Here is a 14,585-nt window from a genome sequence, read left to right as displayed (position 1 = left end):
TTTTTACGGAAACATAAAGTACCTTAGTGAAAAATTTAGTATATAATGAAAAAATGTATATTAAAAATTTCAAAGTGAGAAAAAAATTACAAAAGTAAAAGACTGATTAGATTCGTTTCTTAAAGTAGTTTGAAAAATGAACCATCGCCGAAGAGAGAGAAGTGGTGTGAGGAAAAACCAATGTTTTGACGCTATCTCTCATTTCAAATCTTAAATGAGTCGACAGGCGATAAATCCACTCTCATATCCTCTTAAAAACCAACAGTTTTGATAATCGGCTACCTGAAATGTATGCAAAACAGTATTCTCGTAATTAGATAGTACGCATGCTCATACTTACTTTCGGTTTCACTATTTTCCAGATAATGATCAGGTAGCTGAGGATCTTCTCTACATTCGTTATGTCGGAATGCCCTACATGTCTTTAATCACAGTAATACTTACATTTAATTGAATTTTTCATAGAATTTATAAAGGAAGTTAAAAAATTATAAGACATGAAATCTTATTGATTTCTAAAGACTAAAACTTTCCCTGTATCCAAGTTGTACTGCTGGAAACAATTCACTACAACATTCAGTTCCAAAAAATTAAAAAAACGGCACCAGTTTTGGACAATTAGGGACCAGGACTAATTGGCACCTTGTATTTTGTTGTTTTCTAGACTGTTACATCTAAGACTAATTCCCATGTAGAGTTGCTTCCCCTTAGGCCTTACATTGTAGATATATAACTGCTCTAGGATCCATTACCTGAGCTTGTTGAGTACTCCTGGGGCGTGTTTTATTGGTCTCTTCTGCACATCTCCAGAATGTCTTCTGGTGAAGAGTCCAAAAAAATGAATCTGGACCTCTTCTGGAGATATTCTACGGAAGATCAATAAAACAAAAATTCAATTTGCCGTCGAATTTATCAGATTTTTGTTATTTTGAATGACATAAATGAAGTTTACGATGATTTTATAGAAAATTAAAATACATCCGGTAGACATGACTGTAAAAGTGTGCTCTGTTCGTGACATTTTTCTTTGTTCTTTCCTCTAAATCAATTTTGCTAGACAAATCTGGCTTAAACCCCCATTATTTGATTTTTAAGAATAATCTTAAACTGCACAAAAATTCGTCAATGTTTGTCTCGAATATGATCAAAAAGGACATCTTGTCTATCCAATTTTTTTAAAGTAACCAAACTGGATTATTTTTGTATAAAGCAAAGATATCGGAAAGTTCTCGAAATCATTTTTCTCTCGTGGTCCTTGAAGAAAATCTTCTGGTCCTAACTATTCTTTCTATTGCAAAATTTCGATGGTCTAAACCTTCGGACCACCACTTTTCAAAAATTTTCATTGTATATGTATCAATATGCAAGTATACAATGTATACCAGACATTTCTCAGACTGTTTTTTTTTCTTTTTTATTTTTAATAAATCCGTTGGTTGTGTACTGATTGATACTTCAGTCTGGGAGAACAAGATTTATTTCAATATAAGTAGTTATTAGCTTTGAACAAACTTCCAGTAATTGCAAATACTTTTATTTCGGTGCTTTGTGTCTATTGTCGTCATGTAAGTTTTTTTTTGTTTTTTTAGGCAGTTAAGCTGCCTTATGCGAGCACCCTAGATTTGTGTTCTACCCAATAGATGCTGAAATACGTGCCATTGTTATTATCTAGCTGGCTATTATGTTATTTATAACTAATTGGACATTTTTTTAATACTTTTATTTCTGGGATACAAAAAATATGACCAGAAAAACCTTAAATGATCGTCGAACTACCCAAAACTTTTGAAGATGCACATAGGATGTAGTGCTCAATAGAAATCCGTACGTAGTTTATTATCCCCTGTGCTTTTGGCTACGATGTCAAAGAACAATTGTATGAAATATTTCATCGCCGAAAATCGGTAATTACAAGTCGTTTATATTTCCCAAATAGCAAAAAGAGCAGGAATATTGTTCATGTACAACAAATCTCTATGATAGAGGAAATAAAGTTATATAAGTGGGCGGTAATTTTTAACTTTTCTTGCCAAATAAGGTTGTTGTTATTTTATGAATGAAACGAGGTCATGAAACAGATGCGGAAATCGACGTTAATGGGATTTTTTAAGTAATGTGGACAACTCGTCCCCGAGACAAGTCGGACCGAATCCACTCAAACCGTCTAAGAAGACAACTTTGACCGTTTGTCAGATTTACTTAGGGTTTCATAAAATATTAGACTAACATGTCTAGCGGAGCCAATAATCTTTTGTTTGTGCATTGGGGTCTATTTAGGGGTATTTGGAGGGGCCTGAAGAAGGGAGGGGTTTACTATAGAACCCTATGGGATTTTATTTTATTAAATTTTCAAATGAATATTTCTCGAAAACAGTAAGTGATAGACACATGCAGTCTTCAGTAATGAGAACAGGACAATAAAAAAAATCAACCAAAATTTCGGGTGAGTCCCTGGGGGTCATCCCAACCCCCGTCAATTTGAAAATGTACCTTTATCTTGTAAACCGTCGAGATTCCCACCCCTAAATAATATATATACTTGTATGGGACAATAAAAGAAATCAAATGAAAATAATTTGGGGGAGTCCCCGGTGTTGTCCCACCCCCTCTTGTTTGAGAACTTGGAAATGGTCGAGATCCCCACCCCTAAACCATATATAATCATGTATGGGACATTAAAACAAATCAAATGAAATATAGGGGGAGTCCCTGGGGTCACCCCGTCCCTTCCTGTTTGAGAACTTGTAAACGGTCGAGATCCCCTCCCCTAAACCATATATATTCATGTATGGAACAATATAACAAATCAAATGAAATATATGGGGAGTCCCTTGGGTCACCCCAACCCCTCTTGTTTGAGAACTTGGAAATAGTTGAGATCCCCACCCCTAAACCATATACATTCATGTATGGGACAATAAAACAAATCAAATGAAATATAGGGGGAGTCCCTGGGGACACCCCACCCCCTCCTGTTTGAGAACTTGTAAACAGTCAAGATCCCCACCTCTTAACCATATATATTCATGTATGGGACAATATAACAAATCAAATGAAATATATGGGGAGTTCCTCGGGTCACCCCACCCCCTTCTGCTTGAGAACTTGGAAATGGTCGAGATCCCCACCCCTAAACCATATATATTCATGTATGGGACAATAAAACAAATCAAATGAAATATAGGGGGAGTCCATGGGGACACCCCACCCCCTCTTGTTTGAGAACTTGTAAACAGTCAAGATCCCCACCCCTTAACCATATAAATTCATGTATGGGACAATATAACAAATCAAATGAAATATATGGGGAGTCCCTGGGGTCACCCCATCCCCTCCTGTTTGAGAACTTGTAAACGGTCGAGATACCCACACCTAAACCATATTTATTCCTGTTCATCATTTCAAAAAGATTTGAATGACATACAGGGTCAATCTCCTATGTGTCACATATGCATATCACTTTACTAGACCAAACCAATATGAACTGGACTTTGCCCAATGTCAGGAGACCATGGGAATGACGAATTATGGGGGCTTTGTTTGGGAGACTTCGTAACGGCATCCTGTTACAATTATTTCTTGTTTATTATAAAATTTTATTGATGCAAAAAATGAGTCTAGGTTGATTGAATTTACTTTAATTATTTATTAAATTATTTCTGGGCCTATAATAATTTTCATTTATGGCTCATTTTAAAGAAAACATATAAATCTTTCAAGCAGTGTAAAGCCCGAGAATGTTTGACCTACTGTTTTATAATCACCTGTCATTTTATTTTAAACTTGGTATGGAGTAACATCATGCACTTGGGGGTGAAGATGGGGGTCATTTACATTGATATATGAGTTGCTTTTGAAAACCTTGATGAAATATTAATTAATTTGCCATAAATAATCAATTCATTTAATGAACATAAATAATGAACATAAATGTACAATATACGAATGTTTAATGTTTGTTCTTTCAAATCTTAAAAAAAAATTGAAGCAACACTGCCACAGTTTTCATAATTACGTTTGCCTTGATTTTTGGTTAACTGCCTTAACTGCGCTTACAGTGCTTTGATTTGTGTCTCGTACCGATCTTTTGAGTTAATCTAATTGCAGTTGATTTGTGCAGGTTATTCTTATATTGTACTGTTACACCATTGTCCCAGCTTCGGGAAGGGTTGAGCGCTCACAAACATGTTCTTGTACTGTTACACCACTGTCCCAGGTTAGGGGGCGGGTTGGGCCGGATCTCGCTAACATGTTTAACCCCGCCACATTCTGTATGTATGTGCTTGTCCCAAGTCAGGAGCCTGTAATTTAATGGTTGTCGTTTGTTGCTGTGTTACATATTTGTTTTTCGTTCATTTTTTTGTACATTAATCAGACCGTTAGTTTTCTCGTTTGAATTGTTTTACATTTGTGATTGCGGAGCCTTTTATATCTGACTATGCATTATGGGCATTGCTTATTATTGAAGGCCGTACGGTGACCTACAGCTGTTAATTGCTGTGTCATTTGGTCTCTTGTCTCATTGGCAATCTTCGTTTTTATATCAACCCTGCCATATTCTTTGTGTGCCTATCCCAAGTCAGGAGCCTATAGCTTAGTGGTTGTCGTTGGTTCATGCCTCGACTCATATTTGATATTTTGTAAATTATTTTGTTATGTATAATTAGGCCGTTAGTTTTTTCGTTTGAATTGTTTCTCACACTTTTCACGTCGGGCCTTTTATAGACGACTTTTAATACAGTATCGGGTTTTGTCATTGTTGAAGGCCTTAATTACGATTGCCTATAATTTCTTACATCCACTTCATATTTGAACTCCGGTGGATAGTTGCCTCATTAGCAATCATACATCTCTTCGTTTTTATATTATATACCCGACTTTTAAACTCGTGTTTTCCTGAACCGAGTCCTGAACAGGCATGACATATTTGTCACTGGGCGTTAAAAATTAGCAACAAACAATCAATCAATTTAACCTTGTGTTAAATAAGAAGAAAAACCATTTGATATTTATTCATTTATTGGGGTGGGGGACAGGAGGATTTCATATATGAATATGGTTGCCTGGTAAGAGCTGAATAATAGGCATAATTAGCGACAGATTAAAAAAGTTAATAATGCCCTCTTCCCTTCCCCATCCTTCATCTATAAATTTAAACTGACCACCACGGAATAGCCCAACGTAGTGTTGAAAGTAGCGTTTAACACCAATCAATCAAAATTCCTTCCCTAGAATATCAAATAGTCGTCCCTGAACTGTTATTGTCCGTGTAGTTCTTATATTTATCCAGCTTATCGTCCTACAGGGATGTCCTACTAAGACTGTCATACCATAAACACGTTTATAACACAGCTCACATTCTAATATATCTGCATTCATAAATTTATTAATGTCATTTAGACTAAACGACGCCATGTTTGTTATGTGCCTCTGCCGTCTAAACTACCTATCAAAAAAGAAGAGGTGGAAGAGAGCCAGAAGATCTTCCCTATTCAAAAAAACAGAAGTGGACCTCTTCTGGCTCACTACCGAAGAACAAAAAAACACGCCCCTGTAGTTCAGTTGGTAGAGCTGTTGTTTACTGTGGCAGTGCTAGGGGCTCTGGATCAAATCTTGGCTGGTACAGTAAAAAAAATTGAAAAGGATATCATGCTCTCCTGTTTCAATATTTATTATTAAAGTTAATTACTGTTTGAATATTGAATAATTGAAATAAATGGTGTCAATTTGTCTTTGTGCTGAAAAGTCTTCCAGAGACATGTGCCAATTTGTCCTAAAACTGTATTCTCTAAATTCTACAGCCATAGATCACTGACAAGTTGTATTTCATAAGAATTCAAGTTGTATTTCAAAAGAATTCCTTGACAAACAGTCCAGAGTCAAAATGTTAAATGTTGTTTAACTTTTTCAGAATCTTAATTATGTTACAGTCCCATTTTAATAGCATAAAACTGCTTAGTCAGAAATTTTCAAATATGATTTTTTAACAAATGTATTGGTGGTGGTGGGAGGGTTGAGGAGTATATAACCAATATTGTTTGAGGAAAACGTCTAACCAGAAATTGCAAGTGCCAAAACAGAGTTGTTTAAGAAATCGTTTATATATTCAGGATCTTCATATGAAATAACTTAAAATATCAACCTCAAGTACGAGTTCAACTAAGGATTCTGCACCAACTCAAAATCTCATATGCATATTTATATTTGACATAATTTCTCTTTTTGGTGCTACTTCATTTTATATATTGAAAAATAGATTGTTTTTTAATGTACAGTTGTAGCATGATCAACATCTCAAAAAACTCTGCTGAAATCAGTGCTAGATGTCTTGAATTTTCAGTGAGGTGACAGTTTTTGCTCTGATCTGAAAGCCTCATTGTGACTGAGATGAAAAACAGTAATAAGGATAAGCTTTTGAATGACATTATGTTCATGCAGGCATATTGATTTTCTATCATGAATTAGTACAACATGCTCTGTCTTTTCAATTTGCATGATTTTCTCACAGCTGGATTATTGCATTCACTCTCTGTGGTTTTTTTTGGGTAAAACAAATGATGTTAGCACACCAGTCATGCATGCCAGTTCAAATTGATGGCAAAACATTTTGAATTTTGTTGTAATATACAAAATGTAGATGTGTGCATTATCTAAACTTGATGTAGAAATAATGAAATGTGGTCTGATTGCCAATGAAACAACTATCTACCAGAGACCAGAGGATGGGGATGTAAGCAACTTTAGGTCACTGTACAGATTTTATCAATGAGTAAAACCCATACCATATAGTATGGCAAACCCTCCTAAATTGGGTTAGTTTTCATTACCGGTATACATTTCTTATCAATTTTCCAGAAATCAAAATTATTCCAGATTCAAATAATTCCTTGTTTAAGCTATAAAATGCCCTGACAAGACAAAATGTGACACTTCTTCAAACCAAATTTACCATCATAATAATTTTTCACTCCAATGACTGGCATTAACTAAGATATCAGATTTAAAATTGCCTTCACATGCTACATGTCAGACCTTTGCATATAAGTTCAATTTCACACCCTCTAGGTTCAATTTAAGGATGCGGCAGACATTGTAACAAGTGTAGATCTTCGATGATTGTGGTGGATTGGGAACACATGATTTCTTCTTGGTTATATCATATTAGAACTTGCACATCTTAGCTAGCCAAGGGTTATGGTCTAGCCACTGGAGGGGGACAGGTCGTAACCCTTGGCTAGTGAAGATGGAACTTCCATGACTCATTTAGATTTGCTTTAAACTTTCAACTCATTTATCATATTTATTGAGCTGTTGAGCTTGACAAAATTTCTATTGATTTAGCAGAATTGATTCATATTAACTCTTTTTAAAAATATGTATGTATAATATATCTGTTATTTTTACAGTTACATCAGATCTGTAATTAACCACAATGAGTAGTAGAGCGAGGGAGAGGAGAAGATGTTTGGAAGTATTGGGAGTACAAGAAGATGCTACAGATGGTAAATTATGGTGTTTTACATAGAATAAAACTATCTTGAATATAAATCATCTTGAATACTGTAAATTCAGAAATTAATGTGTGCATTTATTTTTGTAATATTAGAAGAATGAAAAAAATGCAAGATTAATTATTGCAATTTCAAGAAGATCTGCATACAGATATCAGAATGCAAGTTCTTATTATTGAGAATCTCAACCAATCGCATTATCACATTAAGGTTCCACTAAAGTCAAAATATAGGACACTTCATAAACATCTAAACTTTGCCTGTATTTTTCAACCTATAATGAGTAAAGTCCTAAACTATGAGAACATATGTTCATTTAAACATACTTAACATATACACACTGTGTAAATTGTAAATAAACTTGAAATTGTTATGCTGTGGCCAAACCGGTCCTTTGGGTGAACACTAAATTTTCAAAAAAATCTAGAGGCCTGCGAGACGACTTAATTTGCTTAAAATTGGTATGGACGCATATTAAATTTTACGGTAATATTGTACTTAAAGCGCAGAAATCACTATGTGATCCGTGTAAACTCATTGAACCTTTAAACAAACTTATTAGTAAAGGTTATCTTACCAATGTTGTAATTAGATCTTTGAATATAGTTTACATTGGCACTAATATCGATTTTGTCATCAACAAATTAGAACATAACTAAATTTGTATTCTTTTCAAACAGGATGTATAAACACACACCCACGTTCGTTTTGATCTATAAAGAGGTTAAACTCCTAATTATCCTACTGTCTGTCGATACATTTATTTTTGGCATTGCACTAGTCATGTCTTCTTTGACTGTCCATGACGTTAAAATACTAAATTCCTGGGATGTGTTTAGTTGATTTTAGTCTCTGATGCATGATTTTTTATTATTAATTGTTTTGGCTTTTAACTAGCTGTCACATGCTGTCAGTAACTGCGAGTACTCTCTAATCGTACTTTCTTGTTCATTTGACCTGTTGATACTAATTGTATTGCTTTTTTGTTATTTAATGTTATTCAGGGTTATATCTGGTCTATATACCAGCTTTTATAAGTGTTTGGTATTACTATAAATTTTCACTTCGTACTATGAACATCAAAATTATTTATTTTATAAAAATATTTCCTTTCTTTATTGGAACTGTATACGTATACCTAACAACAAAATTATTTTCATTTACCTGTGTTTAAAGTTATTGCAAACGGCTGATATTTTTGTTCGAGCAGATTGTTTTTCTTTAATTGTTTAACATTTCATACCGATATAACATGTTACTTTTATTATTCTTCCCTTAGTTTATTTATTTTGTATTTACATTGTATCATAGGTCAAATTTATTTGTTCAGTGTATGTTCAATGGTGTTAATATATCCTTTGATTGAGTTAAGCTATTTCAGTTGATATTTTATAGTGTGTCTTTCTATGTTGTGATGTTACACTATTGTTTCAGAAAAAGGGTGAAGGTTTGGTACCATTAAAACGTTTAAACCCGCTGCATTTGTTTGCACCTGTCCTAAGTCAGGAATCTGATGTTCAGTAGTTGTCGTTTGTTGATGTGGTTCACAAGTGTTTCTCGTTTCTCGTTTTTTATATAGATTAGACCGTTGGTTTTCCCGTTTGAATGGTTTTACACTAGTAATTTTGGGGGCCCTTTATAGCTTACTGTTTGGTGTGAGCCAAAGCTCCGTGTTGAAGACCGTACTGTGACCTATAATGGTTTACTTTTATAAATTTTGACTTGGATGGAGAGTTGTCTCATTGGCACTCATACCACATCTTCTTATATCTATATAAGTATAATACAGAAAAAATAAGGTATACAGTAAAACTTCTGGAAAATCCACAAAGGCTCAGACCAAATGCAAAAAAGAATTCTTCATCTCGACACTAAATGAATATTTGTTTGATTTTTTTAGAGATTTATGTATTTGCTGTTTATGAGTTATGGTCTTTTATTGATTGAAAATTGCTTTTCATGTTGTTCTGTGTATTAACTTGTGATCCATTAGAAAATTATTTTCAAATTCTAAAATGTTGTTTCTGATGACAACTTTGCTCATTATTGAAAGATTCAATAATTGCAGATCAAATATTTACTTAATTTATTTAATTAACTACAAGTACATGCAAATTTTTATATTATCTACCCTTTCTCGTAGTCAAAGTACATAAATGTTCTCATACCATCTGCAACCTTCTTGAAGTCAAAACACATGAATCCCCTTCCCTCAAATATATTGTTAATTTGTTCTTGACACGAATATGCTTAAGATATTTTGCCACTAAACATTTAAGAAATTAACATTTATTCAATCAACATGACTGTGTGTATTCACCTGAATGTGTGTAGTCACAGGACTGTGTGTATTCACCTGAATGAGTGTAGTCACCTGACTATCAGTGTGTGTAATCTATCACATTTGCATACTTTCTTGTTTTTATTTTCAGATGACATCAAGAAAGCTTACAGACGTATGGCATTAATTTTTCACCCTGATAAGGTAAGTCTACCAAAAGAGTAGGTACCGAAATATTCTACAGTTCATGTGAATTATGTAATTTCAACCTGTCCAGTCTTCTCAAAAATTGATACAAATAGATGCCAGACATCTGGTCAGGCAAAGGAAAATTTATGATGGTCTGGAAGTTTATGAGCATGACAAATGTGGAATTGGCATTGAAAAATTGTGAAAATTTATCTAAAATTTAGTCAAACCAATCCAAAATATCAGGGGGTCAGTCAGATTTCGAGACCTGTCCTTATTGGGAATGGCCAGAACTTATAGATAGTGGGCATGTTAAGTCTTTCGTTTGTTATAAGAATTGATCATAGAAAAAATACCTTTGAAAAATTAAAAAGCCATTGAAATTCAAAATTTCTGTAAATCTTGTGAGTGGAAATGGGCATGTGGAAAAGCCAAATCCTTGTGGGCTGTAGTATACCAAGATTATTACAAATTTTAACTAATCAACCAAAAAATAAGCCCTTTATTCTATACAATTGTAATACAGTTTACTCTTGTTAATTCAAAATGGAAGGACAGTGATAACATTTCAAGTCAATCAAAAGTTTGACTCAAGAGGAGTGCATGTAAAAACAATCAAAGGGAGATAACTCAAATTTGCACGAGGTAAAATCAGTATTGCCTATCAGGTTGGTCTAATTAAGAAATAATTCACTGAAGCCATAGATTTGTTGGAGAATTTTATCACGGTGTTGTTTACAAAGCGAAAGAAGCACGTCATATTAGAATCCTACTTTGTACTAGAGGTTATCAATCTAAGTCACTTTTTACATCAAGATAGTAAATTTTAGACTAAAGTGCCACTTTGAAACGAAAATTACAATGTAGGGTGATGTTTTATTAAACACTTCTAGTTTTTTGTGACCTAAGCATAACATTATACACATGACCTTTCAAAGCATGATAATAAGAATAATCACTTTGCTGTTAAAAAGATGATTTTATTTAACTGTGGTTGACTAAGGCAGCTGTCCAACATGTCTAACTGTCTAAGAAAGTGTTATTTAAACAGAAATATAGATTACCAGATTAAGTTGCATTGTCAATAAGGCAAAAATAGGAGAAAAATTTCAACATTTTGAACAAAATTTACATTGTTTATTATACTCTTGGACAGCAGATTTAGTTTGAGTCATGCAAAATGTTGACTCATTGGAATTTGACTGAAACAGAACAAATCCATATAAATTACTGTATTTCAATGTCAAAACCACAGAAATATTTTGACTCATGCAAAATTTCAAGTCAATTCGGTTTGTTGGGATAGTTAACTGTATTTGCCATTAGGTTTTGAGCAACAAATGAAATGACATTCAGAAATTGTAATAATATCAAAAAAGGAGATTTTGGTATAATTGCTTATGAGAAAAATTGACCAAAACCAATACCTTATAATCATCTATAAAAGGCCTCAGATGACAAAATGTAAATTGAAGAAAAAAACAAAAAACAAAGGCCTGATTTATACAACAACTATAAATGAAAAACATTAATGACAGACAGCAACCAATAACAACCATAGAATTACAGGCTCCTGGCTTGGGATAGGCATTTAAGGTAAACAATTTTCTTTGTCCTTTATTTGCAGAATCAAAGTGAGGATGCAAAAGAAAAGTTTCAGGAGATAGGTTATGCACACAAATACCTTATCGAGGGTAAGTTCTACAAAAAACCTCACAAAAAAATGAGTCCAAAAAATACTCCACTGAAAGTAAGTCCAAACAATACCCCACTGAAAGTGAGACCAACAAATACCCCACTGAAAGTGAGTCCAAACAATACCCCACTAAAAGTGAGACCAACAAATACCCCACTGAAAGTGAGACCAACAAATACCCCACTGAAAGTGAGACCAACAAATACCCCACTAAAAGTGAGTCCAAACCAGGCATGGGGCGAATTACATTGCAATGTAATGCATTGTATTACAATTACTTTGACAAAACCATGCATTAAATTACAATTACAATTACATGCATTTATCAAAGTAATGCATTACATTACAATTACTTTTGCAAAATAATGCATTGAATTACACATTACATTTGTAAATTTTATTATCAAGTGAAAAGAAAAAAACATTTTGAAAACAACATGAAGTCACAAAAGATTCTAGTATATGCAGTCAGGGCTCGACAATAACGCTTGTCCGATTGTCCGGTACCAGAGGAAAAAAAGGTCAGACAAGTAAAAGCTATATCAAGCTTGTCCGATGGGACAAGTAAATTTATTCTGCATAAAATAAATTTAATCCAACTTTGATGAACAAAGTAATTTTAAACAAAAAACAAGAAAAGAAGATAAAAACAAGTATTAATTTGACATGTTTACTTGCAATCGATAATTTAAACTGGTTCTTTGTCAGGTACTTTTTAACAGGTAAAAGGCATACTATTATCAGAAACCAGTCTTACTGATCCGAATCAGCCATGCGCTTTGTAGATGGATAACTTTACAAGACAGTTCGTCTCCAGCTTGGAACAATTTGGCTCCAAGTTTAATAGACAGTTTGGCACCGTAGGAGACATATTTAATAGACATGATAAATAGACAGTTTGGCAATGCAGGAGAAATTTCCGTACCTCGTTTTCCTACCTTGATTCTGTTGCTTTATAATAAATACCAAACCAGTAATTTTTAAACAAAAATATTTTTTAAATAAAAATGAAGAAATTATTTACCATAAATTTCACAAAATCAGATTTGATCATATGTAGAAAAAAAACAATACTTGCAATACTGTGACCTATAGTTGTTAATTTCTGTGTCATTTGGTCTCTAGCAGAGAGTGATCTTATTGGCAATCATACCTCATCTTCTTTTTTTTATTGATTGCATTTGAATAAACTTTTTTTCAGCTTAAAAAAACAGGATACAAATCCAATGAGTGTACATTGACAGGCCTATCAGACAGTGCCTCATGTGCAGAGTCTGATGAGACTTTGGCATTGATGAAAACTAGAACCTTAAAGTCCTGTGACATGACTAGATTCAGTTGTTCTTGACTCATATTTTTGAAAAGTGTATCAAAAGATATAAAACTAACTTCTGTTATCAGTCAGAGCTCTGACATAAACAAGTCAGAATAAAATGACTTCTTCAAGTCAGAAAGTGTTTTGAAATTCTGACCTGTACGCGTCAATTTTTGTTTTGCGCAGTTTTCACTCGAGTCCGTCAAACCAGAAGTTATTTTGAATTTGCCGCCGATCTACGACACATACGATCACGTGGTTTTTTGCAAGAGATCACGTGTTTGAGAGTCGTTGTTTTGGAAGTGTCTCGAACGAGAAGTCATTGAATATTATATTGATTATTTACGATTTTTAGTGAAAATCTAGGTCATTGTGGGCATTTTTATAAAGGTAATTCATATTACCTCCGTATTTTCATGGGCATTTTTATATTTTTTGCCTATAAAGAAGTTCCTTGCAAGTGATTTTTTTGCTGTTTCATGAAGGCGCGCGACCTGTAAATACGGACGCGTGGTCTTTTAGATGACCTGGTGTTTGACAATTCTGACTTGTTCAGGTCAGAAAATGTTGTTATGATAATGAATTGTTATTTTCGGGAGATAACTCGTGTTGTCTTAAACAATATTAACATTATTAACCAGTCAGTGCAATTTAAAAAGTAAAATTATTGCTTCGAGCTGAACATCGTCACGTGATTTTTCTATTTTTAAACTCAATAACGAACTGATTTTTTAACCTTTCTGATTCGTTTCTCCCTATGAGAAAAACTATCATTGCGAATATTGATATGATGATAATGAAACGAAAATGGGAAAAATTTTAATAAAAGAAAAAGGAAGGGAGGGGTTTAACTAAAGAACCCAAGGGTTTATTTTTTTTTATTTTTAAAGTTATAACTTGAGAACAATAAGCGATGCACACACCTGGTCTTCATTTATGATCATGGGACATGATAAAACAAATCAAATGAAATGTAGGGCAAGTCTCCAGGGATCACCCCTATCCCTGTCATTTCTCTATTCCTCTTTATAATGTCAAATTTATTTGAATGAAATATACCGGGCTATTCTCCAGGTTTACCCCCACCCCCTGCCATTTGCAAATGTTCTTATATTTTGTAAACGGTAGAGATCCCCACCCCTAAACCATATATATTCTTGTATGGGACAATTTAACAAATCAAATGATATGTTGGGGAGGTCCCTGGGGGTCACCCCTACCCCTCCTGTTTGAAAACTTGTAAACGGTCGAGATCCCCACCCCTAAACCATATATTTTCTTGAATAGGACAATGAAACAAATCAAATGAAGTATAGGGGAAGTCCCTTGGGGTCACCCCCACCCCCTCCTGTCATGTGGAATCATGTTAATTGATAAGTTTTTTTAGAAACAATTCAGTCAAATGGTCTTTAAAATAATAATTTTTACAACCAAAAGTTCCATGTGTTAACTTAACAGAAAAGAAAAAGTCATGAAAATACAGAAATAGAATAAAATTTTAAGATAATTTGATGAAACTTGTAAACAAAATACATTTGAATATTACATTTACCAAAAAACTTTTTTAAAGCCCTCATTATTGTGACTTTATTA

The 14,585-nt window shown here is 33.7% G+C and overlaps 1 protein-coding gene across 3 annotated transcripts in view; it reads left to right on the top strand.

Moving 5' to 3' along the window:
- Positions 1-138: 138 nt before the first annotated feature.
- The window catches only part of LOC127723449 (uncharacterized), a 33,477-nt gene continuing 19,030 nt past the window's right edge, over positions 139-14,585 (top strand). The window contains exons 1-4 of one of the 3 annotated variants that reach the window (XM_052230082.1): positions 139-289; positions 7,407-7,502; positions 9,944-9,996; positions 11,609-11,675. In XM_052230082.1, the coding sequence (XP_052086042.1) occupies positions 7,433-7,502; positions 9,944-9,996; positions 11,609-11,675 (190 nt within the window). In that variant the 5' untranslated portion in view covers positions 139-289; positions 7,407-7,432. Of the gene's footprint in view, positions 290-336; positions 434-7,406; positions 7,503-9,943; positions 9,997-11,608; positions 11,676-14,585 lie in introns of those variants that run through there. The other 2 variants (XM_052230083.1, XM_052230084.1) reach the window with 2 other exon arrangements.

The sequence above is a fragment of the Mytilus californianus genome, unplaced genomic scaffold (assembly GCF_021869535.1).
Source record: "Mytilus californianus isolate M0D057914Y unplaced genomic scaffold, xbMytCali1.0.p SCAF_13, whole genome shotgun sequence".
NCBI classification, from domain to species: Eukaryota; Metazoa; Mollusca; class Bivalvia; order Mytilida; family Mytilidae; genus Mytilus; species Mytilus californianus.
Note: the sequence above shows the minus strand (reverse complement) of the source record. Positions and strands in the feature narration are given on the sequence as shown.